The following is a 26,154-nucleotide window of genomic DNA, read 5'->3' as shown; positions in this document are numbered from 1 at the left end:
TCGCTTGTTCATCAATAGACAGCAAGGAAAGGTAAAATACACGGTTCTGCAGGCACAAGCATATTGATATAAAGATTTTCTATAGACCCATTTGAGCTTGATGTTGAGCCCTTTCGATCCCAACACCCCCAATTCACCAATAAGCACTGGGCTATTTGCTGAAATCAAGGTAACAAGCCCAGTTTATACCTCGACTTTAGGGCTGCCACAAACGATTATTTTGATAGTCGACTAGTCACCGATTATTTTTGCGATTATTCGACTAATCAGATCATGCATCCATTGGACGTAAAACGTACAGCTTATTTCACCAGCATGCATCTGCTCTTATATAACTATCATTAGCTTACAGCTTTAAGTGTTTAAGGTATGTGCTAACCAAAAATAAAGACAAGATGATAGTTTATTAAATTTTTATGACATTTGCAGATTGTTTCGGTGGAGTTTAATAAACTCAGCCGTCTGCTCCTTGCTATCTAAAATATAACAGGACACCGGAGTATATTCTCGAGCATCTCACACTTCTGATAATCAGTTGTCTGCTTGACCTTTATTCAGCTGTGTAAAAACTAAAACTTTAATCTCAGCCAAACCGATTTACTCAGGAACAAATAAAATACTAAAAAAAGCCAAACAATATCATTTTTAAGTTATCTAAGTGACTTATATATCATGTTTAACCTGAGTAGCGAAAGACGGCGGTGGGTTTGAAAACGATTTGCCGGGAGTCCGGTGTTCTCACCGGCTCTAGTGAGCCTTCAACCCCGGCTAGCTATTGAGCTGGTGGGTAACAGACGTCTCCGAAAACGTCGGAGCACTTTTGAAAATATGTGATGTCTTGATAAACTGAGCAGATATTTGAGGTTTACACAGCTACATTCTCGCCTGAAAATATGTTAAACGTTTATTTTGTGACCCAGAAAGAATAATAAGAGTGATATTAAAACTAACTAGCTGCCGCCATTGTTGAAAACTGAGCAGGGCCGCGCTATGAATTCTGGGACACAGCTTCTTCTTCTTCGGGGTTTAACGGCAGCTGGCATCCTTGTACATGCAGAGCTGCCATCTTCTGTTTCAGTCCGTTATTACACTCTTGAATCCTACTACTTATTCCTGCGTCTTTGGGATCTTACAAAGCTTCAAACGACGTGTCGACTATTAAATTAGTCATCGACGATTTTAATAGTCGACGTAATCGTGACTAGTCAACTAATCGTGGCAGCCCTACTCGACTTTGATCTGTTTACGTCATACTAAAAAGAAAAAAAAAAAAAAAAAAAAAAAAAAAAAAAAAAAACGGACCTGAGCTGTAATACTGAAAACTGGGTATCAACGTCCTCAAAAGAAAATGTGTGAAACCATTTTCATAGCACCACATAAGGTAACAGAATAAGCAGGAAGGTACTTAAAGTATGAACTTTGATGTTTAATTATTCCTCTTCATACCACAAATAAATGATGAAAAGAAGCATTCTCTTTGGCAAAATGTTTAGAACTTGTAGAACTTGGCTGTAACGAGTGAAAGCCAAAAGATTTGAAAAAAAAAACAAAACAAAAAAAACAGAGGCTTGTTTATCTAGGTCAAAGTGCATAGACCTCTTCACTCTATTATTTTAGAACTTTTCTACCATCAGTGTACCATCAGCTATATGTTTCAAATTCATGTGAATAAGAGGAAAAGCAGCCAGACTCCCAGCAGTCATGCAACATGGTGCATCTTTTTTCAGGTCTACATTAGGCTCTGTCAAATGTATTGAATACATTGAATGACAGAGGATGCAGCTTTGCAGCCACTAAAGAAAGCATATTACCATGTTGTGTGTTCAGCAGAACACATGTAAAATACCTTTCCTTCTGTCAATATATTATGTAAATGTAAGTATTAGGATATTAGTATCATATAAAATAAATAATGTAACTCCAGTAACACAGTTACTCTCTAGAAATGTGACATAAGATCTGTGTGTCTTTCCAGATAGCAGTCAGTTTTTTATTCTTCTGTTGAGCTGTATTTTAGGGTTGCTGAATGGACCGCTATATATATATATAGTTGTTTTCTAGTTTTATTAACCATTTTTAAGGTAATTATATTTAGTCATCAAGTGATCTATTCTGTCAGCAAATTCTACAAGCATGTTCTTTTTTAAGTGTTGCAACGCAGATTTCCCGCAGAAGTCTAAATCACGCTTAAGTGCTTGTGTTGGATAGAATTGGATTGCAGTACCTATAAAGTTTTTTAACTCATTTTACCTCCCCCACTTTTGTGAATGCAACACACACTACAACTGCAGGGTAGAGTCTTATCAAAAACCAGGACATCATGTAGTGCTTTGTGTCCTTGTAATTTAGAGCAGGCTTCTACAGCACAACATGTCTCCCCCCATCGTTATGCTGCCGAGGTAAGCAGCAAATTAGCACAGTGCTACATTTTACACATTTCAGGGTGATCTAGTCTGGTCATTTGCAAAGATTTGATTGGCCTAAAGTACTGCACTGCAGGAAAAGCTGTCACTAAATTCATTTTTGCCAGCATTATCATGGACATTTAAAGCAATGTGTCTCATATCAGGCAACATAAACTGGAACTGTTAACATGAATGAAAAACTTCCAGCTGGACCAGTGAAAAGGCAGCACACACCAACAGTATGTGATTAATGTCACAATATGTGTCTTATTTTTCTCCCCTCCACCCAAGTCTAAACTGGCAGCATTAATCTGTTACAACACTCATTTCCCATATCCAATTCTGATTCCTGTAATTTAATTTCTTTTCCACTTGTCCAGTTGGGTTGCAAGTGTTCTATAATGCTGCTTGTGTGTATTGCACTTACAGTAAGTTCCAATATATGAGGTATTTTCTTTATTAATAAAGGGTAATATTTTTTCTTTCTGTATCATTTCTTAAATTGTACCTATCACAAAAACATACTATACTGAACAAATTAACTCAGTTTATTTAAACTGACAAAATTTCTGCACATTAGTGTGCCATAAAACTGTTAACCATATTGCTTTGGGGGTAAAATATTAACAGATATTATTAGCGTCAACTTTCTATGTAACTTAGAATTAAAGTTTAAGTTATTGAACAGTGCACTCTTGAATTTGAATGGCAAGAATGAGTATGGTATGGGGAGCATAGGGATGCAGCTGGCTCAGGACCCTGGGATGGCCCTGACTAACTGGCTAAAACACATTAATCAGCAATGAGAAAAGGATGACTGACTTCTTGGCATGTTAAAAATTTTGAGTTTATCAGCCCTTGGCAAATAAACTAAAAAGTTAATGAAGTACATGGCATCTGAGTAGTATGGTAGGGGCACATACAGTACATCATATTATTGTCACATCTGAACAAAACTGAATCCCTAAATTAGGCTACATGCTAAAAGCACCATGAAGGTCAGTCCTCCTGTCCCTCACTGTCTTGCTGGCCATCTGTCCTCTTATCTTTGTGACAAGAAAAGATTCGTCGCATCTCCTCCTCGTACCTGATGAAATTCTCTCCGAATCTAGCCCAGGCTTTTAGGGGAACTGTGATGGTGTTTCTATACGGCTGTCGCACTTCGCTAATTTTTAAAAAGATACCATACCGGTTTGAACCCACATCAAAGTAAAACCTTTTGTTGTCCACTCGAAATGACGCAGCCTCTGGAAGCTCGGGGTTATCACTGCGATTCCTGGAGCCTGCTCGGCTGCGGTCTTCGCTCTCTTCGTCCCCGTAGTCTTCAATCAGCTGTGACAGAGCGTCTCTGAACTCAATCAGTCCCTGTGCGGGTAACACTATGGTCTGCTCGATGCCCTGGCCGTAGTAGCCCATTGTACCGTGTCCTTTGCTGACAGTCTGCCGTATGCGAAGGAACCTGCCTCTCTGGTTCTCCTTCAGGTCCAGAAAGTACTTTCTGTTGTCTCGCTCAATAAATTCGCTCTTTAGAACACGGTGTGCATGGTCATCGGACACAATAGAACCGGTGGGGGACAGGTTCGCGTGATGCTCCTGCGCTCTCTTACGGGAGTCGTTCCCGCGGCCCTGGCCATTGTTACTGTGGTCCTCGACCTGCGGAGGCGCCAGCCCCCCCCGCAGTCCAATGCGGGCGTAATAATCTATAAAGTCTCCCAGACAGTAGCGTAGAGCTGGAGCCATCGACATAGACAGTGTTAGCTTGCTCTTTCTGATGTTATCATGACGGCCCCTTCCTATCCACACCTCGGCTATTTTAAGGAAACGGCCGCGCACACTCTGCTTGACATCTAGATAAAAGCGTTTCTTCTGGATGTCGACGCGTTTGGAAGCTAATTCTTGGATGTCATTTCCTTGCTGCTGTGACCAGGTCTGAACATATTGCTGAGGAAATGCATGTCTTGGTAAAGAGTCTGATGCAATCTTACCCCTGCCTCTTTCCATTCCTTTGCAACATCCATCAGCCATCATGATTTATATTCCACCACTAGACAGCACAGGACAAAGCGTTTTGTCCATTACAAAGGGAAATTAACAGGCGAATAAAGCAGGCTTACTCATACAAATATCAGAAGCAACACACAATTTAGCGAGATGCCTCGTATGACCTGAAAATGGCAGCTAGTTTGGAATCATCAGCTGGTCGACTTTCTGTGTCCCGAGAAAAGGTCAAGTTCTCCTATTTAGCTATTTCCAGTGCAAACCTACATTCCACTTTCTGTCAAGTATTTGCCTTATACCTCCCCTTTTACTAAGGGAGCTAGGGAAACAGCCAACCTGAAATGGGAGGAGGCGTCCAATACTACATGAACCCGATGAACCTATCCACCCCCCTCCCCGTCCTGAGAATACCTCAGTTAAAGAGACACGACTTTTATTCTAACTGAAGGGTGCAATTTTCACTCACATTTTTTAGACAGAATTTAGGAGAATTTGGGTAAAACCTGTACAATGATTATTATGACACAAAAAACCCTTAATATCTCAAATTATGGTATTTGTAACTCAGAACAGAGGATTGAAATAAAATACCAAAAATTAAATCGTCGTCTTTGTGAAACAGTCAAACTGCTGCCTGTGGACTACTATTGCTTTACATATTTTGAAGTTGATTTATTCATCTGGACGTCACAGTGCATCTGCATCATGACTAAGACTAACAATGATCAACAATGGACAGTGAGGTCAGTTCCGTGATCGTTAATATACAAATTGGCATTACCATTCATCATAACAATGGTAGCTTTGGTCCTCAGTCTTTGGTTGGCAGCTCAAAACACCACATTCGGGACACTTCATGTTTCGTGGAAAAGGATGAGAGACGTCATCATGATCGCAGATGAAACAACAGTCTCTTATCATCTTAAATGTCTCTTCACTTGTCTTTTACATACTGGAGCAGTAGAGATTTTAAGAGATTACAGGATTGCCACAGCCACAGCAAAAGAGCCACTCTCAGCACTCTTAACCAGGTCTGTTTGCTCTTGAAACTTTCTTCATTACACAGGGGCAGTACTACAAAGTAAAACAAGGGTGTCCAATGGCTTTCCCATTTTCAACCACTGTGGCCAATTTGTATATGGAGGAAGTGGAAAAGCCATTGGTTCAGGTGTGACACCTGGGTGAAAATCAAATTTCAGGACATAGCACAATTAATGGATCACGACAACCCAGCAGACAAACACATCAAGTTAACTGGGGAGTATGTGAAAAATAAAATGCTAGGTTTCTTAGACCATGAAATTTCCATCACTAATGGGAGATATTTGAAAGTCAATGTGTAACTTAAAACAATGCCAACACGAACACCAAGCCTACAGACACAGCAACCACGGAGCAGAAGAACATCATATCAACAATGCCCTGAGTAAAAGTTATGCCATCTGGCCATTTGTCACAGCTGGGAAGGTACCTAAAGAATTCTCCAGGCCATCCAGGACAGCTCTAATCTCTCTGTCCTCTCTCCATCCTCCTTGCTCCTTCTTTGTTCTGACAGTCACATACAAATGCCTTTTATTCAACTAGAAAATAAACATGAAAATATAATTTTGTAATAATTATTATAAGAGCAGGTGTGGGATCCACATTTGATAACAGTATAACACAATGCTTAGTGAAATCATCATTATGAAATCATCATTAATGAATGTGCACAAAACAGGAGTTACATCAGCTTTATAATTTTTTGTTGACTTTGACTACATGTCCACTCTTACCTGGGTTTTTTTTGGTCTTTTTTGTATTATCTCTGCTTCTTTGCTGTCTTCACCCTGCTTTCTCTCCTCTCTTGATATTTGTGCTCGCGTCATGTCATCTCATGTCATGTCATGTCATGTGGGGTCAGGTCAGGTCTCAGGTTTTTTATGTTTCGATTTAGGATCATGTTTTTCTCTGCCTCAAGTCTTGGTTTTTTCATGCTCCTGCTCAGATTCATGTTTATGTTCTCATGTTGTAGTTTTCATAGTTAGTCTTAGCTTAGCTTAGTTCACCTTGCCTTTGTTTTGTGATTTTTTCTCCTATCAGCCAAAGAAATGGCTCGCTTTTTGTTATACCTTAGTTTTCTCTCTCCCGTGTCTGCTTTTGGGTCCAGTCCACAAACACACCGGCCATCTTGGCCGTGAGATCCAGATACTTTTCTTTTCAAGCTCCTTAGATTACTATGACCTGGATGACTCTGAACCTACACAGACATATTCATAAGTCGTGGCAATGTCCCTGCATTTTCAGAACACTTTGGGAGTTTTCTATTATTTAGAAAAAGCCCAATTTAGTGTTGTGAAGTGTATTTTAAATCAAAAATGCCTTTTTATGAGTGCAAGTTAACAGCATGACAATGAGAAGAATTGACAGTTAAACCTCTTTTCAATCTACTTTGTCTCCAGTAGATGAATTGGTAGACAATGTCAGGAAATTAAACTAGAGAGAGAGAGCAAAAAGAAACAGCTTAACCTTGATTTACATTTTTGAGGGAAATCTGCGTCCTAATTTACGGCACAACCAGAAATTCTTCTTAATCCTACACTGCAAACTTCAAGGTCATTCAAGTCACTGTGGGCGTCACGTCAGTATGTAAAAGGTTATGGCTTAGGGTTAAAAGAAGTTCCCAGTTCCACATAAGTTATGATGTAGGTTCATACATAGGTCACACATAAGAGTGGACATGGAATAAAAGTCAACAAATTGTCTATAAAGCCAATGTAGGTTATGTTTTTCCCACGTTCGCTGATGATGATTATGTCAAATAACTAAGCAATGTGTTATACTGTATTGAATGTGAAGCCTCAATCAGTTCTTATAATGACTTAGATAGATGGTAAATGGAATGGGTCTTATATAGCAGTTTTCTACTCTGAGCACTCAAAGTATTTCATACAACTTACCAGAGAATGCCTGTACCCTGCTGGAGCCGCTTCTAGTGTTTTTTAGTCCCCAAAGAGGAAGCAGGAACCTCAGAGACCCCACTCATCTTGTTCATTTTCATCTCTACAGCAGCACAGCATTCTTGCCCTGCCTGCCTTCGATTTACCTGTCTTACCTGTGGCCTCACTGCTGAGCAATCATTCGCCTGGTTCTTGCGAATAACTGTATCTCTGCTGGAGCTTGTTTCCCAGCTTGTGGGCACCATGTTCTCAGAAACATTCTCCACAGTGAGTAATACAGGGTGGGCCATTTATATGGATACACCGTAATAACATGGGAATGGTTGGTGATATTAAAGTCTTGTTTGTGGCACATTAGTATATGTGAGGGGGAAAACTCCTCAAGATGGGTGGTGATCATGGTGGCCATTTAGAAGTCGGCCATCTTGGATACAACTTTTGTTTTTTCAATAGGAAGAGGGCCATGTGACACATCAAACTTATTGGTAATGTCACAAGAAAAACAATGGTGTGCTTGGTTTCAACGTAACTTTATTCTTTCATGAGTTATTTACAAGTTTCTGACCACTTATAAAATGTGTTCAATGTGCTGCCCATTGTGTTGGATTGTCAATGCAACCCTCTTCTCCCACTCTTCACACACTGATAGCAACACCGCAGGAGAAATGCCAGCACAGGCATCCAGTTTCCGTAGTTTCAGGTGCTGCACATCTCGTATCTTCACACCACAGACAATTGCCTTCAGATGACCCCAAAGATAAAAGTCTAAGGGGGTCAGATCGGGAGACCTTGGGGGCCATTCAACTGGCCCACAACGACCAATCCACTTTCCAGGAAACTGTTCATCTAGGAATGCTCGGACCTGGCACCCATAATGTGGTGGTGCACCATCTTGCTGGAAAAACTCTGGGAACGTGCCAGCTTCAGTGCATAAAGAGGGAAACACATCATCATGTAGCAATTTCAAATATCCAGTGGCCTTGAGGTTTCCATTGATGAAGAATGGACCCACTATCGTTGTACCCCATATGCCACACCAAACCATCACTTTTGTTGTTCCAACAGTCTTGGAGGGATCCATCCAATGTGGGTTAGTGTCAGACCAATAGCGGTGGTTTTGTTTGTTAACTTCACCATTCACATAAAAGTTTGCCTCATCACTGAACAAAATCTTCTGCATGAACTGAGGGTCCTGTTCCAATTTTTATTTTGCCCATTCTGCAAATTCTGTGCGCCGATCTGGGTCATCCTCGTTGAGATGCTGCAGTAACTGGAGTTTGTAAGGGTGCCATTTGTGAGTAGCTAATATCCGCCGAAGGGATGTTCGACTAATGCCACTCTCCAGTGACATGCAGCGAGTGCTACGCTGTGGGCTCTTGCTGAATGAAGCTAGGACAGCCACTGATGTTTCTTCATTGGTGACAGTTTTCTTGCGTCCACATTTTGGCAAATCCAACACTGAACCAGTTTCACGAAACTTAGCAAGCAGTTTGCTAACTGTAGCATGGGAGATGGGTGGTCTCGTAGGGTGTCTTGCATTGAAATCTGCTGCAATGACCCGGTTACTGCGTTCACCAGATATCAACAGAATTCCGATCCGCTCCTCACGTTTTAACCTCTTCGACATGTCAATGGCTGTGAACAAAGAGAAACTTGTAAATAACTCATGAAAGAATAAAGTTACGTTGAAACCAAGCACACCATTGTTTTTCTTGTGACATTACCAATAAGTTTGATGTGTCACATGGCCCTCTTCCTATTGAAAAAACAAAAGTTGTATCCAAGATGGCCGACTTCTAAATGGCCACCATGGTCACCACCCATCTTGAGGAGTTTTCCCCCTCACATATACTAATGTGCCACAAACAGGACTTTAATATCACCAACCATTCCCATGTTATTACGGTGTATCCATACAAATGGCCCACCCTGTACAGTTATTTTCCCTAAAGTTTCCCAGCCTGAACCACATACACCCGGAGCTAAGTTTTCTGACTCCCAGTATTCATGTAATAAAACTGGAGTAAATAAGAGTGGTGAGGCCATTTCTTAAACTGATAATTGTGAGTTAATCCCTTGTATTGTTGAGCCTGTAGAGTCAGTGACACTATCTGTATCTGTGACAGTACTGAGCCTGCCGACCATATAATCATAGATTTAGTTTCTGAGCCAGGCCTTTATCTTTTGTTCATGAGCCTGTACTTAATTAAGCCAAGTTTTCTGTTGTTGATTAAATGAACTCTGGGGTCAAGTATCCTGTTAAAACAGCTAATGCCAATACTCAATTCTTTGCTGCTGACGTTTAAAAACTAGACTTCAGGTCTGTGAATGAACCATCAAAATCTGAGCTGGCATATTCTAAGACGCGATTTGCTGTCATAAAAATCTATCAGTCTAAGACTGAATTTAATGTTCTCCAGCTGAAACTCTCTGAGTCTGTCAACCATGTTACCAGCCAAGTGGCTAGCATGTTCATGAGTGAGTCTCCCAGGAACTGCTGACTATACACCCAAGCCTGCCTTTTCTGAGTCTTTTTGTATTTCTGTGTTGGACCCTTTTGAATCTGTTGCCATGAGGAGCCTTTCCTAGAGCTTATCTGTTCTTCTGAGCCCACAAGACTGTTTGTAATGTTTCTCAAAGAGACTGTTGCCCCCTTTCAGGCACCTCTAAAGACTGCTATTTAACCTGGGGCCACCCCTGAGTCATGTCTGCTCCCAGGGTGAGGGCAGCTAGGCCCTAGTCTGTCCTTCCACCCGTACCGGTATCATCTCCCTATGTATAAAAGTAGTACACTGAGAACCAGCATTCAAAAGATAAAAACAACAGCAGTGTCCTCCAAGTGGTTAGTTACCACTCGGTCCAATATTCGTCAAAGTCCTGAATTTAGCGACTGTTCTGGAATTCAACTCGTCTCGGTTGCAAACAGTGAGTCCTCAGCTGAGCAACACTCCTGCCGCAATTGTAGCAGCTCCCCCACAAATTATCTTATGGCCTCTGACAGTGGACTCATCTCTGTGCTTGTCCTGCTAGACCTCAGTGCAGCTTTCAATACTGTTGACCAGAATATTCTATTAGAACAATTAGAACATGCTGTAGGTATTACAGGGACAGGCGCTGCAGTGGTTTGTGTCATATCAATCTAACCTCCAATTTGTTCATGTAAATGGAGAGTACTCTTCACATACTAAGGTTAATTATGGAGTTCCACAGGGTTCAGGGTTCAGACCAATTCTGTTTGCATTATACATGTTTCACTTAGGCAGTATCATCTGAAGATAGCATACATTTTCACTGCTTTGCAGCTGACACACAACTTTATCTATCTGTGAAGCCAGATAACACACACCAATTAGTTAAACGACAGGAATGTCTTAAAGACATAAAGAAATGGATGACCTCAAATTTTCTGCTTCTAAATTCAGATAAAACTGAGGTTATTGTACTTGGCCCAGAAAATCTTAGAAATATGGTCAGTGTTTAGAAGGTTACTTTTAAATGTATTCCACTACAGATTACAGAATACATGGCCCAAAATGTAGTTTGTAACATATTCCATTAAGTTACTCAATGTGAGTAACATATTCTGAATACTTTGCATGAAAAATCAAGACATTAAATATTTACACAGGAATAATCCTTAGAATTTTTTATTTTTTGTTAGGTCTTAGACGTTTTATGTGATGAGCATGTTGGTCCTTAGGGACTGGACTAATAATTCAAATAACCAAAAATGAGCTATTGTGAATCCTATAGATGTTTATTTGTAACAATTAATGTATGTTTAATGTAGAGATGCTGTTTTTAATTGTTGTTCTGTTGTTTGTAAGCCCTTTTTTGTCTTTCATGTAGTACATGTTTTATGTATGAAAGTTTTTTTGTTATAAAGTTCCTAAGACCCCTGGAAGGGTAGCTACTGCTACTACAGAGCCAATAGGGATCTTAATAAACTAAACTAAACAGCATGGTGCTGCCACCACCGTCCTTCACAGTAGAGATAGTATCAGCCAGGTGCTAAACAGTGCCTGGATTCTTGGTGACACTTGGCATTCACACCAAAGAGTTCAAACTTTAAAGTGTCTTTTGGCAAATCCAGGCAGGTTGTCATGAACCTTTTAAATACATATATCATATATTACCATATACACCTGATTATTGGAGTGCTGCAGAAATAGTTAATGAAATAATCTCCTCGCTCCACAGAGCAATGCTGAAATTCTGTCAGAGTGCCCATTAGGTTCTCTGACTAAGGCCCTTCTATGATGATCACTCATATTGGCCCACATTAGGAAGCGTCCTGGTGTCCACAAACCTGTCTCACTGGGACTTCAACATTTATAAAATGTAAAGATAAAGTTAGATTACTGGCTCCACTATGTGCTTTCATTGTCCTACTTCCGGTGCAGCAGGAGGGAAGTAGTCAGCAAGAAACTCTGGAACAGAGAATCCAGTTTCCTTCATCTCAGAATGTACCCCATAAGCAAGCAATTAAGCATCTCCCAGGTCACTTACATATTACTCAAAGCAGTTCATTAGAATGTCTAGCAAAAATCAAAAACCGAAGCCTACTGACTTTCCCTCATATGCTTTATTGTTAAGCTTTAGCATGGTGTCATTTGAAAAAGAAATACAATCAGCAGTGATCGATCAGAGCTGAAGCAATGCTGTTTATGACCACACTGTATTCCAAATTGTTTTAACATTGTGATACAACAAATTAAGATATAATGCTTGCTTTGACACAGCCTGGAGTGAGAAAACACATCTTCCAACAGCATCTGGAATTAACATTAGGAAAACTGAAAAACAACAGTTTCAACATTTTAAGAGCTTCATGTTGCCTTTAATAAATGCAATAAAAACATAAGACTTTACATTCAGCCAAAAACTGTCAATTAAAAATTAAAATTCAAGTGAGATTAAGGAAGTTAGGCTGCACTGAGCAGTCACTGGCATGCCATTAGCAGTTTACGTTAGTATAAAATTGTATTTCATCATTATGTTGAAGGTGTTGTTTTATTTACAAAGACCTGGCTATGTAATTTTTCCTTGTGAGAGTAAAGCAAGCAAATGACAACCACAAGCTCTAATTCACATTACTCTTTACAGTGTAATATAATGGGACTATTTACATTTGATTAAGTGCAAAAGATATACTGGGATTTGTTCAATGCTTTAAATAAACACCCAGGACTAACAAAGGCACAAGACCACATATGTAGGTGATGCATGTATCAGACGAGATATCTGAGTCCTTACTGTGGCCTGTAGCCACCCAGCTGAGGCATGTAGCTGGAGACCGTTGCTGGTATCCAGTCATCAGATTGGCAATCTGTAGGTGCTGTGTGTTCAGTGTCTTCTTCCAGGGGACAGAAGTCCAGCACCTCTTGCTGCTCCATCTCCAACGGGTTGAAGTCATTACTGTCGGTGGCATTTTCATTCCCTGCATTGTGATTAAAGCAGGGCTGTCTCAGGAAACACTGTCTGCTGCCCTCCTGCACCATGGTGTCATGGTTCTCTTCACAGTCCAGCAGTGGCTGTGTGGACTCAGACCGTGAAAAAATGGACTGCTGGGGCAGAGAGCTTGGGTTCTGGCCCTTGTAACCACTGGAGGCGACTACAGAGGAGTACTGAATAGTGCTGGCCGTGGTGTCAGCCATATCACCACCCTCATCACTGTCAGACACACTCTGTCGAGGTGAGGACATGCAGGAGGAGCCACCGATTCCACTGCTGTGCTCCTCAGACAGATACTTGTCCTTTTTCAGAGGCAGACTTGCCTTGTCCTCCTCGAATACACACTTTGCATCACAAACATCCACATTAAGCACACTGATGCCAGATAGACAGTTCTCTCTTGGTGCCTCTGCCTGTAGAGAAGGAAAGCACAAGAGAAATGTATCTGACTAAATACAAAACGGGACTGAAAACTCACAGTATTAAGGTATCTACAGATAAAGACATATTAGACAGTCTGTCTGCACGTTAGTCAGTTTTAAAGCCTAATTTTGCTGTGCCAGTGTAGCTCAGTGCTTCAGCAGGCAGCCACATGCCACTTGGCCAGAGTACAGCCCAGGTTCGAGTTCGAACTGTGGCCCTTTGCTGCAAGTCTTCCCCCTCCCTCACCTCTATCTGCACTGGTCCACTATCCAATAGAGGCAAAAAATCTTTCAATTAAAAAAAAAAAAAGCTTGTTAGTTTGACACCTCTTTGTTCTTCCTCTCCTATGAAAGGGATTTGTAAATTAGGATACAATATTAATAGGGTAATTCTTTTAGTCACTGGACTTCTGTGCAAGCTGTACATGCAATGCTTTCAGCTGATGTTTTATGCATGACGCGAAACATGGAAGACGGTTCTTCACTCAGTACTCTGACCTTGTTGTATGGGGCAAGTGTCATTAGCTAACAGAAATGTATGTGCAGTGATGACAAACAGGGCTGAGAATGAGCAATCTGCTTTATCCAAGCAAACATTTGTGCTATGTTCTGGTGGTTTAATATAATTTTTTTTATTACCATTATACTGGTCATGCTGACACACTAATGTGAAGCTCTTACTTTCAAAGGATAATCTGGAGACCAGTTCCCAATGGTGCTATCTCCGGGATTTGGAATCTGAGGCCAAAAGTTGTCCTTGATCCTGTAGAAAAGAAAAAAAACAAAACATACTTATATAGAAAAATAATACAATAACTCCAAAAATATTGAAATCACAGTTGAAGTGAAGTTATTATGATGAATATTGTGCATGAAGTAATGAATGTTTACAATTTTTAAGACTGGTATGCTCAAAATAAACTAGTATAATGTGCCTCATCAAATGACTAAAGTGCTGTACACCCAAAGGCACATTAAAATGCCTGCAGTCTGAGAAAGGGTAAGATGCAACAAAGAGTAAATGGAAACCCTAGATGTACGTGTTCAGTTTACAGCCATTCACTGAGAGGCGGTAAACATCCCAAGAGGTATTTAAGGGTAACTTACACATCTTTTTTGCAGAAACAGAGCAGCATGGTCATGAGAACAACAAACAGAAACCCAAGGCTCACTCCTACCACAATGCCTTCAATTTCTCCTGGTGCTATGAGGTGAAAAAGAATATATAGATAAGACAAAGGGCTAACAGCAATTCAAAAACCAATGGTAAAAATCTAAACTTCAATTAGCCTATCATCCAAGACGCTCCAGTAGCCTTCTTTTCAAGCTCTCAAGACTACAACACCTCAATTCACTGAGAACCTACACATACACTTTGGAAAAGGTAAAACTGACTTTGTGACATTTCTCAACTAGTTGGAAGAGTAGATCATGTAGGGAAACTTATACTGACCATATTTCAGAGTAGTGAATGAGTGGTTAGATCCATTGACTGAGCCTCTGATAGTTGAAGCCTTTATCCAAATGTCATACTTTGTGTTGCGTGATAATGATGTCAGAGTGTATGAGGTCGTGTTAGGTGGCACAATTATGCCTGCAAGAAAGAACAACAGAAATCAAAGGTTAGCCTGGCAATTGAGTGCTTTCATTAAAAAAACGCTAACCTAACAGTTCAGCACAACATGGAACCAGTAGATACCATGAGTTTCAGTCCCGCTTCGATAGTATATTGTGTAGTTTGTGATGAAGCCGCGCCGTTTTATCAGAGGAATCTCATCCCACTCCAGCTTGGCTGTGTAACATCCTGGGTCACCACTCAGGTTGACAGTAGGGGCTTGTGATGGAACTGTAAAAAAAATAATAATAATAACAACAAACTGATTTTAAGAACATCTCTGTGGAAATAACTGATAGACAATATATAACTTGTCAAATGATTAATATAAAAATTTTGCATAGGATCATCAAACATTTGAGGGTCTTACATTACTCAGACAAGGATTTACATTAATGTTAGCATCTTACATCACAGTCTAACCATCAGATCCAGTGGTAAATTACAAAAAGAGCAGTGTTGTTGAACGCTGCTACATGAGACTTAAAAAAAAAAAAAAAATTAAATTTTGGGCTGTCAACGTTAATCTCGTTAAAATGACGTTATGACGGTTATGGTGTTAACGTCATCTTAACGAGATTAATGCTGACAGCACTATTCAAATTATAATATCCACAACAATTCAATATACAATGTTTTACTATTGATTAATTGACAAGTATGATCTCTTACCTCCTTGCTCAGCATAGGCTTGTTCATGGACTGGCTTCCCAACCACTTTGCCATATATAGGGTACACTGATATTCTGTAGTGAACAAATCTCTTAAGGTCCCCTAGATTTCACATCAAGGTTAAAAAAAGGGGGGGGAAGCACTGTTTAATTAATAGCAATCCTACACAACATGCAGTTAGAGTAAAGCAACGTAAGCTATTAGTAATAGCAGCCATAGTAAAAGTTAACTTAAAGATCCGCTGCAGTGTATGCCTGCAATCATGGCAAAATATATTAATTCCTTGTTACAGGAGAATACTTTCTTGCTTTAACAAGGTTGTATTAAAGTCACTATGACATATTTATCATTCGTGTTTCTTACCAATAAGAAACTTGACTCTTTATAACTCCACATCATTATCATTAAACAATGAAATCACAGACTACCTTTTTAACCCCACTTTTTTATCACTTTTTAAACAGATCTAGCTAAAGTTCCATCTGCACAGTACAGTCAGTCTCCTCTTTATGACAGCTCAAACTAAACAAAAGCTTCTTATAGCCATGACACAAGAGAGATTTTATGATGGGTGACATATGCCTTTAAGATGGACAACATGAATGAACATTCACCAAACATGGTTATTCCATATTTCTTTAAGAGGGTTGTACAACAACTTTTTGTTTCCTAAACCCTCAGAAAAAAAGAAAAAATACCTTTAATTGTACTGCAGTTTGCTTTTCCATTTTCCCTCTGCCAGTTTCTCTCACCATCACCGACCCATTCCACCACATACTCGGACACTGTTCTGTTGGGGGATTTCCATGAAATCAACAGCTGACCGTCAAGGAACTGTACCTCCATTTTTTCCACTGCAGGAGGTTCTGTAACAGACACACACGCATGAAACACACAAATATAACCCTAACCCAATTTGTTATACATTGGGTCTTGATTTGAACCAAACTTAGTGGATAAACTACATTTAGTAAATTATAAAACCCATTTAACCTCGAGTTAAAACCTGCTAAGAACTTTGAGTTAAAGTTCTGAAATTATCTACTATGTGTATACTAGGCATATAGTCATACATTACTCACACCACTATACTGATCCTGTTAACTGCCGTTTTATAGCTGGGACATCCCAAACAGCTGTTAACAGAGTTAAAAATTATGATCATGAACCACATGGCATCCTGGTTCATGGTTCCTGCTGAGTCTCTTTGGATACCATCGTACGTCTCTGTTACTGTTACTTATTTTAGACACAGTTGTGTCTAAATGTCACGCCTGTAAATTCAAAGTCAACATGAACACTTACCCCGTGCTTTGCGGTAAATGATCAACTTTGCCTGAGGAGATGCCCCCACAGAATTTATGGCTGTGACATACACGGTCACAGACTCCTCATCATCCAAGCGAATAGTTTTTAGTGGAGTGAACTGTTTTTTACTTGAGCTGCCATCTGTCAGACTTCTGTTCACTGGAATAATCTCCCAAGTTCCATTCCTGATTCTATACTTTTGTTTCTCAATCGTTATGTTAAATCTTCTTATCCTCCCATTGGAAACCTCGGGATCCTGGATGAGCAAAGTTGCAGACAGTTCTCATTATTACACAAAAACAACCAACATGACTGCTAAGAGAAATGCTAAAAAACCCCAAAATGCCAGTGTGTCTATGAAACAAAAATTATTTATGTTATTTATCACACTGAAGAGTGTGTTCGATAGAGCCCGACAGATATATCTGTGGGGCCGATATATTGGCTGATATTAGCTACTTGCCAATATGTTGGTATTGGCATTTATAACAAATATCAAATTATGCCTTAAAAACTAAACAAGAGATGAGAGAAAAACCCTTTATCCATATTAACATTGTTGACGTTACAATATGTAACTTGCCTGTTAGTAGCATATGTTTGAAAAGCAAACATATGCAATTACAACAACTAGCTGATTGGTCCAGAGTGCAAATCCACAACTTGGTGTAACAATAAAATAAGATTATTTTTAAACTGGATTTTTATATTATCTTAATAAGGACTTGTAAGTGGCTATACATAATAAATATACTTTTCTGAAAGAAAAGAAGAAATATTTTAAATGACCTCTCGTATTCCAATTTTTAAATCTGTTATTCAAACCATGGACTATATCCAGGACTATATCACAATCTGTCCAACTCATTCATTCTATTCTGGTAAAATTTTATTGATCTAGCCATTGATCAAACTGCTTGCTACAATGAATAAATGTTAACTATAATTAACTATAATGAAGACTATGAAAACAGTCCATGACAGTCTGTTCTAACATGTTGGCTGTGGTGAGTTAGGGTTGGCAGCAATAGTTCCTTTTGTTTTTTTTAACTGGTTCAGTTCAGTTGAAAACGTAGCTAAATGTTTTGGTCTATCTGTAGAATGTCTATCAGTTATGTTAAACCTTTCATTTCAAACAAATTCTAATGCTTTGTGCTTAGGACAACAGGAGTATTGTTAGATAAAACCGTTTTTAAATGTTAAATTGAATGTGATGGAAATTTACCTTACAAATGAACTCAATTTGTCGTTTATTTATGCCTTCCGCCGACGTGATTATCCATACATCTGGTTTACTTGTTGGTACTAGGTAAAAGAAAAATAACAGGATATTAAATCTTTTAGTTTATCAAAAGGACACGTAAACACATGGGTGGACAATGTATGCAGTTTCATGGGTTCAGCAAATCTTCTCACTGCCAGAGGTTTTTATTTTCAATTTTTATGCATTTGGATATAAAAAGGTCTTGAGGACTTCAGAGTCTGAATAGTTTATTCATCATGTATAACATATTATTAAGTGAACAATTCATTAATCATAAGTGTGCTAATTGTCTGTGGCAAAATATTCCATTTGGTGAAATGCTTTTACTGAAACTAGTCCGAACTGGAATTCATAATACTCACAATCCTCTGGTGTTCTCTCGGTAACGTTCCTACTCCAGTCACTCCAGTAACCACAGTTCTTGTTATTATATTTGCACCGTACTTGAGTGACATAAACTGTGTCTGGAGTCAGGTTCTGGAGTCTAAAGGACTGTATATACCTCGAAGTGTCTTCCAGGGGTACCTAAAAACATAAACCATATGTCACTTAAAAATAAAATAAGAGAAAATATGTACCTGTCTGAGAAGAATCACAACTAAAATATTAAGACCCTAAGATTTCAGCAAATACAGGACCCTCTTGCTTTGAGGCAACAGTACTATGCACAGACCCACAGTGTGTTCCATTTGAGCACCTTGAGCATGTGCTACAAAGATAAAATGGTGTACACACTGTACAGGGACACTGGCAGCTGTAGAAGGTTGTATAGAACACAAAAACCATATTACTGTGCTAAAGTAAACCTTCATTCTCAATCACTCTCAAGAGCTTTGTGGAGAACAGATTCAACATGTCATGAAACTAAATCAGATTTTCTTAAAATTGTCAGTAATATAATTTCTGCAGATGTGTTCATTAATAAATAACACAACACTGGAAACTTAACTTGATTTACAGGTTTACACAATAGTTTGAATCTTTTAGAAATATGGTGATATTGTCTTTTACAATGGCAATTTTTGATGGAAGGGTATACAAACATACTTACATAAATCCACATTTGAGATCCCAATGGGCAGTATCTAATTTCATATATCGTTTCCAGATAACGTTTATCAATCGAAGAAGTCCAGTTCATCACAAGGGAGGTGGGAAAAACTGCCTCTGAAATGACTGTGACGGATGGAGGCTTTGTTTTTACTGCGACACACACACACACACACACACACACACACACGTCACAAAAAGAATTCAAGACAATCAACAACTGTTGTTGTACCGTCACTTAATCTGAATATAAGTTTTAGACTACTGGCTCAGAACATGCAAATATGTTAAATATAATAATCAAATGTACCATTTACTTACCAAAGCAATTAGCAAGCTTTATCAGATGTTCAGACTCTTCTTTTCCAAGTTCATTTTGTGCCACCACCCAAATCTCCAGTTCCATATGATGAGGAAAGAAATTCATATCCACTGTGGTACTGTTTACTGGCCCTAATATTGATGCAGTATAGACTTTATCACTCCTAAAAAAAGATGTAGAAGACAATTTACTTGACAGTAAAACCTACACAAAGCTAGACAACTGGTATTCATTAGTAGTTTAAAAAGTCACATTACATTTAGCTGGCATAATGGTGCAAAGATTTGCACAATCAGGGTATGCATGGTCTCTTTGCCCCTGCATGGGTTCTCTCCAGGTACTCTAGCTTCCTCCCACAGTCCAAACACATGCATGTTAGATTAAGTGGTCAGGATAAATTACCCCCTATGTGTGAATGTGACCATGTTTCGTGTGTTCATATTTGAATGTGGCCATGTGGCTATACAACTTGACACTGACAGGCATTACATGGGGCGATCGTGGCTCAAGAGTTGGCAGTTCGTCTTGTAATCGGAAGGTTGCCAGTTCGAGCCCGGGCTCCGACAGTCTCGGTCCTTGGGTAAGACACTTCACCCGTTACCTACTGGTGGTGGTCAGAAACATGTACGCCAGTGGCACCAGTGTCCGGCAGCCTCGCCTCTGTCAGTGCGCCCCAGGTCAGCTGTGGCTACAATGTAGCTTGCCATCACCAGTGTGTGAATGGGTGGATGACTGAATATAGTGTAAAGCGCTTTGGGGTCCTTAGGGACTAAGTAAAGCGCTATACAAATACAGGCCATTTACATGTTTAAATTGTCCATACCAGCAATATAAAAATGTAATACAATGGCTTTAACATACAGCTTGACTTAGTTTCACCATAATGAATGAAAAACAGAATCATAAACAAAAGAAGTAATGATTCATGAAGCATGTACTCACCCTGTTTGTCTAACAAACAGTGTATAATTTGTAGGGACAGCTTCCGTTTGATTTCCTACTGCTTCCCACTGACATCTGATGTTTGATGAGATCTTTTCGCTCTCGTGAACTGCTATACAAGACAGATTCTTTGGCTTCTCTGGGCGATCTGATATTGAAACAAAACACAAACTAAACTCACAAAGTTTATCTCTGCATCCCACAAAATTACAATTTTCAGTGCATTTTTTCTGTATCATTATCAGGTGGTTTATATATATATTAAATTTAAATTCAGCTTACAAATGAGGACAAAATTATTACCCCATTATGAAATTCAAAGTTTTTATCAAAGTTTTGCCATGTGCTTTTTAACAGAGAAAGGGATTTTCAACATAGTATTTCTTAACATGCTAGATTTCTTTAGAAAACAGCATTAATTATTTCTATTAGCCCACAATAAGAGAATTATTTGACCCCCCAAAAATAAATAAATACTGGCAATGGCCAGTGGTACCCTTCAGCCTCCTAACAGATACATCTATGGTATCAACGTTTCTCCCATTTTAAACACTACATCCAGATGAACATTTTTGGCATTTCCTTGCCTGTATGATTCAACATACATCAAGACAACACTACAGGCTGTTTTCTCCAAAAAATTATACACAATTGACTATTAGCATCAGGGTTGTCTTAACTAATTTTGTTTCTGTGTGCAAAGTAAAATAATATAGATATCCAAAATAAAACCAAGATATTTGGAAAAGCTGTGTTTCACAGCACTTGGAAAATACTTTAAAAAATGAAATTTTCATAGGGGGGCTAATAATTCTGTCATCATATATTATTGTTTGGAAACACGGAAAGGAAAACAAACTACTGCTATCACAACCGATCAAAAAAAGAGTTATAGCTGCATTTGGGTAAAAACAGCAATAGATTTTAAAGTTATGACAATAAGAACTTACAGCCTTTCCTCAGCAGAATCCCATGAATAAATTTGCCCTCATTTAGGGCAACATACTGTGACACTGTCTTGCATTTGCACAATAACCATTCAGACTTTTCACTTCTGATGGTGACAGTGACATTAAGTGCTGAAGTGTTGATTTTGATGTAATGTTCTTTGGGTATAATTTCAGAGCACTTCCAGTAGAGATCATCTGCTGTGACTTCGGTTGTGTTGATGATCATGCACGTAGCTGTGAAGTTAGACCCAATCTGAACCACTGGAGACTGTGGGGCTATCACCAAATGATAGTCATCTGCTGAAGGTCAAAACAAAAAACAAAAAAAACAAAAAAGTAAACCCACATACAGAGTAAAACTCAGAAAAATCTAGCTGATGAGTGCTGTGCTTGTGTCAGCAACAAGATTATTGATACATTTCTGTGAGTCTGAGCCATCAAATTACCCACAGTTCCTGTCACAGTCTAAGCAATACAACCACAATAGGAACATCTGCTGCTAAGTGTGATGAGACGTGACCACATTCCTCTTTTTAATGCAACATTATACTCCGCCTGTCACGGCAACATGGACACACATGGTGTCCATGGTTATACCAAGTCAGAAAAACAAATCATCTTTTACACTAGTTTCAGTACAGCACAATGTCTTTACGGTCATTTCAGTCATTACATAATAACATTGCAGTTACAATTTCCTAACTTTTGGGATATATGAGGTTGAGGTGGAGGTCATAGCTAAAACATTGTGCTCATCATGCTGGCTTGTAACTAGTTTCCCTAAAACAGAGAAAGCTGGAGGGATTCTGACGGCCCCCAAACATCTGTACATATGAAGTACAAAATTATTTAACCTTTACCATTCATGTTTATTTTTTGCGCATCTTTCACGCTTACGTTTGAGATCATCAAACAAACTGTATTGTAAACAAAGAAAACCCAGGTAAATACAAAATTGATTTTGTAAATTATTAGAATTATTAAGGAAATAAAGATATCCAAACCAGCATGGCCCTATGTGAAAAGGTAACTGCCTACAAACCTAATAACTAGCTGTGCCACCCTTGGGAGCAAGAACTTCAATAAAATGTTTGCAATATCTCAGTTCTTGATAAATTATGAATTAACTGTGATTAATCATATGTTTCAGAAAGCTGAGTTTAATTTCGGTGGTCACACCCAGATCTGATTATTCCCAAACCCGCTTAATCAATAAAAACCAACAAAAACTTGTTTGACAGACTCAAACAAGTTCTATTTTTGTTGGTTATATTTGGCATTGGTCTTGTTACACATATTCCTTATTTTAAGAGATTCTCTCCTTATATTTGTATTTTTTTTAAAAAGATCTCCCTGGAGCCTACTCCGGGGAGATCTTTTAGCCTCCCCGGAGTAGGCTAAAAGATCTCAAAACAAAGCAAAAATGTCAGAAATCAGAAAGGGGGCATATACATTCTCAGAGAATTGTAATTCTTAAGGTAGGGAAGCTAGTCTTCCCTAATCATCTGGGAAGCATTAGCTGCCAAATCTGCTGCCAATTTACAAACACAATAGAAAGAGCTTTAACCATCACTTCATTTCAAAGGTAGAGGTGGAGTAAGAAACCAGCAATTTTCTTCTGTAAAGGATAACATACAGAAACTGAGCAGAAAAAAAAATGATATGACAGACAAAACTGACACCAACAAACACAACAGACACAAGGCTGGAAAAAAAACAACAGACAAAAAAGAAACATCTCTTTTGAGGTATCATCACAGACGGGCATGTGTCTGTAGTAGGTAGCAAACTATCATTAATTTCTCCATGCAAAATAAATAAAGAAATAAAGAAATAAACTGACTGATCAAGATTTTTTTTACTAATTAATTTTAGGTCCTGTTTTTGTTCTCTCAGACTGCTCTTCTGTCTCTCTCTCCTTTCCATATGCTGCTCCCCATCTTACCTCAGCTTGTCTGTCTCTATATCAACTGCATGTGCTTTCCCTCACTTGTCCTTACTAACCATATGTATTAAAAAAATTTAGTAAAACTGTATATATGTGTTGTATTTTCAACTTTAACTTTTTAATTAGAATTCTCTGTCCAGAGGCCTGCTTTTTTTTCTTTAAATCACCTCAATTCTTCAATTTTGAAAAGTACAGTTTATCTCAACCGTCACAAAAAAGTCAATTGAGAGTGACATGTTCATATGCTACTACCCTCTGCTGCAGAGGTAAAGTTAAAACAAAACACTTCATTTACATTTTGAACTGGTACACAATGTCAATGACAAAAAACTGTTTGCACTCTCACTTTAGTTGGATAGAACCAGTTTTGTCTGGATGACTAATTAGATAATTCATTCAAATAAAGCCAGTGTTTCATGTACCACAACTGCTCAGAACTGATTCTGAGTCTATTTTTGTATGATTTGGCTTGCCTCAGCCTTTCTGTCCTGTTTCCCTTCCTTAAAAGTGGCTTCTTGACTGAGACCATTACTGATGAGGTTTCAGCAAATAGTAGATTGATCACCTGATCAGGTCTTTGCTGGATTTTTTTTCTTCTATTTTTAAGGAAATAATTTTTAAACACTCTTCACTCGCCACAAAACACACACACTAAGACACAAGGAATCAGATGAGAAAGCTCTATTTTGTGCATCATCTTTGCAGCACTAAAGAAAGGCTTTTATTATGCAACAACTGCATCACCTCTAAAATAGTCCTTTGGTCCACATCTCACATGAAGCTGCATCACCGTTTTCCCTTTGACAGATAATAATTCTCAAATATGTAATCAGCAATGTTTACCAGTACTTGTATTTATTACTGAGATAATATCAATTCAGCCAATATCTTTTACTCACAATAGTTTGAATTACCTTACCTTGAACGTGGTAAAGTATGCTTAAAAAGCCTTCTGAAAGTTTGTTATTATACCAACACTGGGGCAGCAGGAAACATGACATTAAAAATGTTGTCAAAAACAATCTACATTCTGAGTGTCCGTTTTGATTCATTCTTGCGTGTATACTAAAAGATAACACTCCCCAGTGACTAAAGATGAATTGTACTGTTGATGATACTGACCAGCAGCGAGAACAGAAGCCACCCAAGCTAAAACGCACAGATGGAGCACAGCTGCAGAGACCATGATGACGACGACTATATAGAAAGACAAAAATAAATAAATAAATAAATAAATAACATTAGTTAGGAAAGAATTGTATCTGTTCTGTTTCAAACACACAACGTCGCAGCTTGTTTTAGCATCATCGTATCGTACAGCGTTGAGTTAATTAAACTGAATAATCATTTACTGAGCTTTTCATACGTTTAGTAATAACTGTAATACCACAGTAATAACAGTAATAACTGTGATAGTAATAACTGTGGCAAAGACACTTAAATTTAGGATTTCATTACGATGCTACGAAACAGCAGCTAGCGTCGATGCTAAAAATTTTGTAGGAACCCATGTCCACGGCAGTCACGTCGCATTAGCCATATATTTAGCAACGAACTCACATTGTCATTCCTGCTAATGGTAGTGTTTCCACAAAAACAATCAAAAGAAAGCGGTCATAACTTACGTAAAAGTCACCCGTTACTGTCCTTGTACAATGCTGGTTAGCCGCGTAGTATATCTATGTACACCCAATTGTCTAGACAACTTAAACAATTTTTAGATACCATTTCTCGCTCGCCGTGCGTCTGGTTCTTGGTATAAGACCACCCACTTCCCGTCAAAGGCAAGCCTGTGTCGCAATAGGTTACGTAGCAGCGCTACTCATTAGCCGATCTCACAACGTCGTGATGGCCCTAAACCATTTCTGCTGAGCGTCTGCCATATCGACGAAACGTTTCGATATCTGAGGAAGTGCACCCGTGACTAAATACTGTTTGCTGATTTTACAGACAAACTGTCAATTAAACACCTTTGACGAATCGCAGACTTTTGCTGTGTGTGCTTTGTGGGCCTTACGCTCTTATTTTCCCGTATGTCTCCGCCTTTCCCCTTCAGAACAAGAATACACAACATCAGGAATCCCTTGGCACTGACTTTAGCTACATGACAAAGCAGCATAATATTCCTGATCCGTTAGAAATTGGAATTAGTCACTCTTTGTTAGACCTTTGTCAAACAGGCTTTGCATATTGTGCAAGGCATTGATGAGAAGTGTGGGAATAGGAAATTAACATGTCTACGGGACAGTTTCTAAAAGAAAGGACACTAATGTAAATAAAAGCAGAAGCTTATAATCATATGTTAAGAGCCTCCTTCTGCTTGCTGCAGAATCATTTACATTTACTTTTCATATTATATGTGCAAATGATGCAGTTTTATATGTAGTAAGATGTTTTCATAGATTTTATCAATACTTTTAATAAATGAATATTTAGATGATAACTATAGACGAAGCTTTCAGGATATAGAAAAGAAGACAAGTCTCTGCTTGCCTTTCTACAAAATCGCTGCAGGCCACTGAAGCTGGTTTTATGATCCCGCAAACTTGGCCATCCCCGTACACTATTCCGGTCTGACAGAAGCGGAATTTATGGTTAAGCAGGTAACCCATTTGCTGTCCACTTCACTCCAGGGAGCTCGACCATAAAAGCAGCTTGATCGTGTGCTGTCTGGGCATTGGCTGGGTCTTTTGTACAGTTACTCGAAGAGACTGAGAGGGAAAAGATTAGAAATGAGTATATCAGCTCACAGCTCAAGATGAAGGCAAACATAGAGAATCAAGGCTGAGATGATTTGGACATGTACAGAGGATGTTGAAGGTTGAGCTGCAAGGCGGGAGTAGAAAAAGAAGTCAGAAGAAGAGG

At 38.9% G+C, this 26,154-nt stretch overlaps 2 protein-coding genes across 7 annotated transcripts; both read right to left on the bottom strand.

The window, feature by feature from the left end:
• Positions 1–2,061: 2,061 nt before the first annotated feature.
• Positions 2,062–4,793, bottom strand: purg (purine-rich element binding protein G). Its single transcript, XM_005449526.4, has 2 exons — positions 4,571–4,793; positions 2,062–4,449 (listed from the first exon to the last, which is right to left on the bottom strand). Exon 2 carries the CDS (start codon positions 4,431–4,433, stop codon positions 3,405–3,407), a length of 1,029 nt encoding a protein of 342 aa, XP_005449583.1. The 5' UTR covers positions 4,434–4,449; positions 4,571–4,793; the 3' UTR covers positions 2,062–3,404.
• A 7,115-nt stretch (positions 4,794–11,908) lies between these two features.
• il6st (interleukin 6 cytokine family signal transduce) lies at positions 11,909–25,153 on the bottom strand. Of its 6 annotated transcripts, none has more exons than XM_005449521.4 (16): positions 24,915–25,109; positions 24,412–24,486; positions 21,342–21,641; positions 20,392–20,539; positions 19,449–19,612; positions 19,129–19,280; positions 18,440–18,602; positions 18,039–18,118; positions 16,811–17,069; positions 16,204–16,371; positions 15,506–15,607; positions 14,918–15,064; positions 14,672–14,812; positions 14,326–14,422; positions 13,900–13,981; positions 11,909–13,209 (listed from the first exon to the last, which is right to left on the bottom strand). In XM_005449521.4, the coding sequence occupies exons 2-16, from the start codon at positions 24,473–24,475 to the stop codon at positions 12,595–12,597; spliced, it is 2,682 nt and encodes an 893-aa protein (XP_005449578.1). In that variant the 5' UTR covers positions 24,476–24,486; positions 24,915–25,109; the 3' UTR covers positions 11,909–12,594. The 6 variants fall into 6 exon arrangements, with proteins under 6 accessions (XP_005449578.1, XP_005449579.1, XP_019216279.1 ...); XM_005449522.4 differs by having other exon boundaries at positions 12,595–13,209; positions 25,015–25,153; XM_019360734.2 differs by having other exon boundaries at positions 12,595–13,209; positions 21,342–21,638; positions 25,015–25,153.
• Positions 25,154–26,154: the final 1,001 nt, after the last annotated feature.

This window comes from Oreochromis niloticus, linkage group LG7, assembly GCF_001858045.2.
Source record: "Oreochromis niloticus isolate F11D_XX linkage group LG7, O_niloticus_UMD_NMBU, whole genome shotgun sequence".
Lineage (NCBI taxonomy): Eukaryota > Metazoa > Chordata > Actinopteri > Cichliformes > Cichlidae > Oreochromis > Oreochromis niloticus.
This window is presented reverse-complemented; position numbering and strand designations above follow the sequence as displayed.

Excerpts from the sequence above, each read along its gene's own strand:
- purg (XM_005449526.4), bottom strand. The coding sequence starts at position 4,433 with ATGATGGCTGATGGATGTTGCAAAGGAATGGAAAGAGGCAGGGGTAAG.
- il6st (XM_005449522.4), bottom strand. The coding sequence starts at position 24,475 with ATGGTCTCTGCAGCTGTGCTCCATCTGTGCGTTTTAGCTTGGGTGGCT. Across the intron at positions 20,540-21,341 it reads GATTCTGCTGAGGAAAGGCT|ATCGCCCAGAGAAGCCAAAG; the intron begins GTAAGTTCTTAT and ends TTTCAATATCAG. Across the intron at positions 14,423-14,671 it reads ATTCACTACTCTGAAATATG|CACCAGGAGAAATTGAAGGC; the intron begins GTCAGTATAAGT and ends TTCACCTCATAG.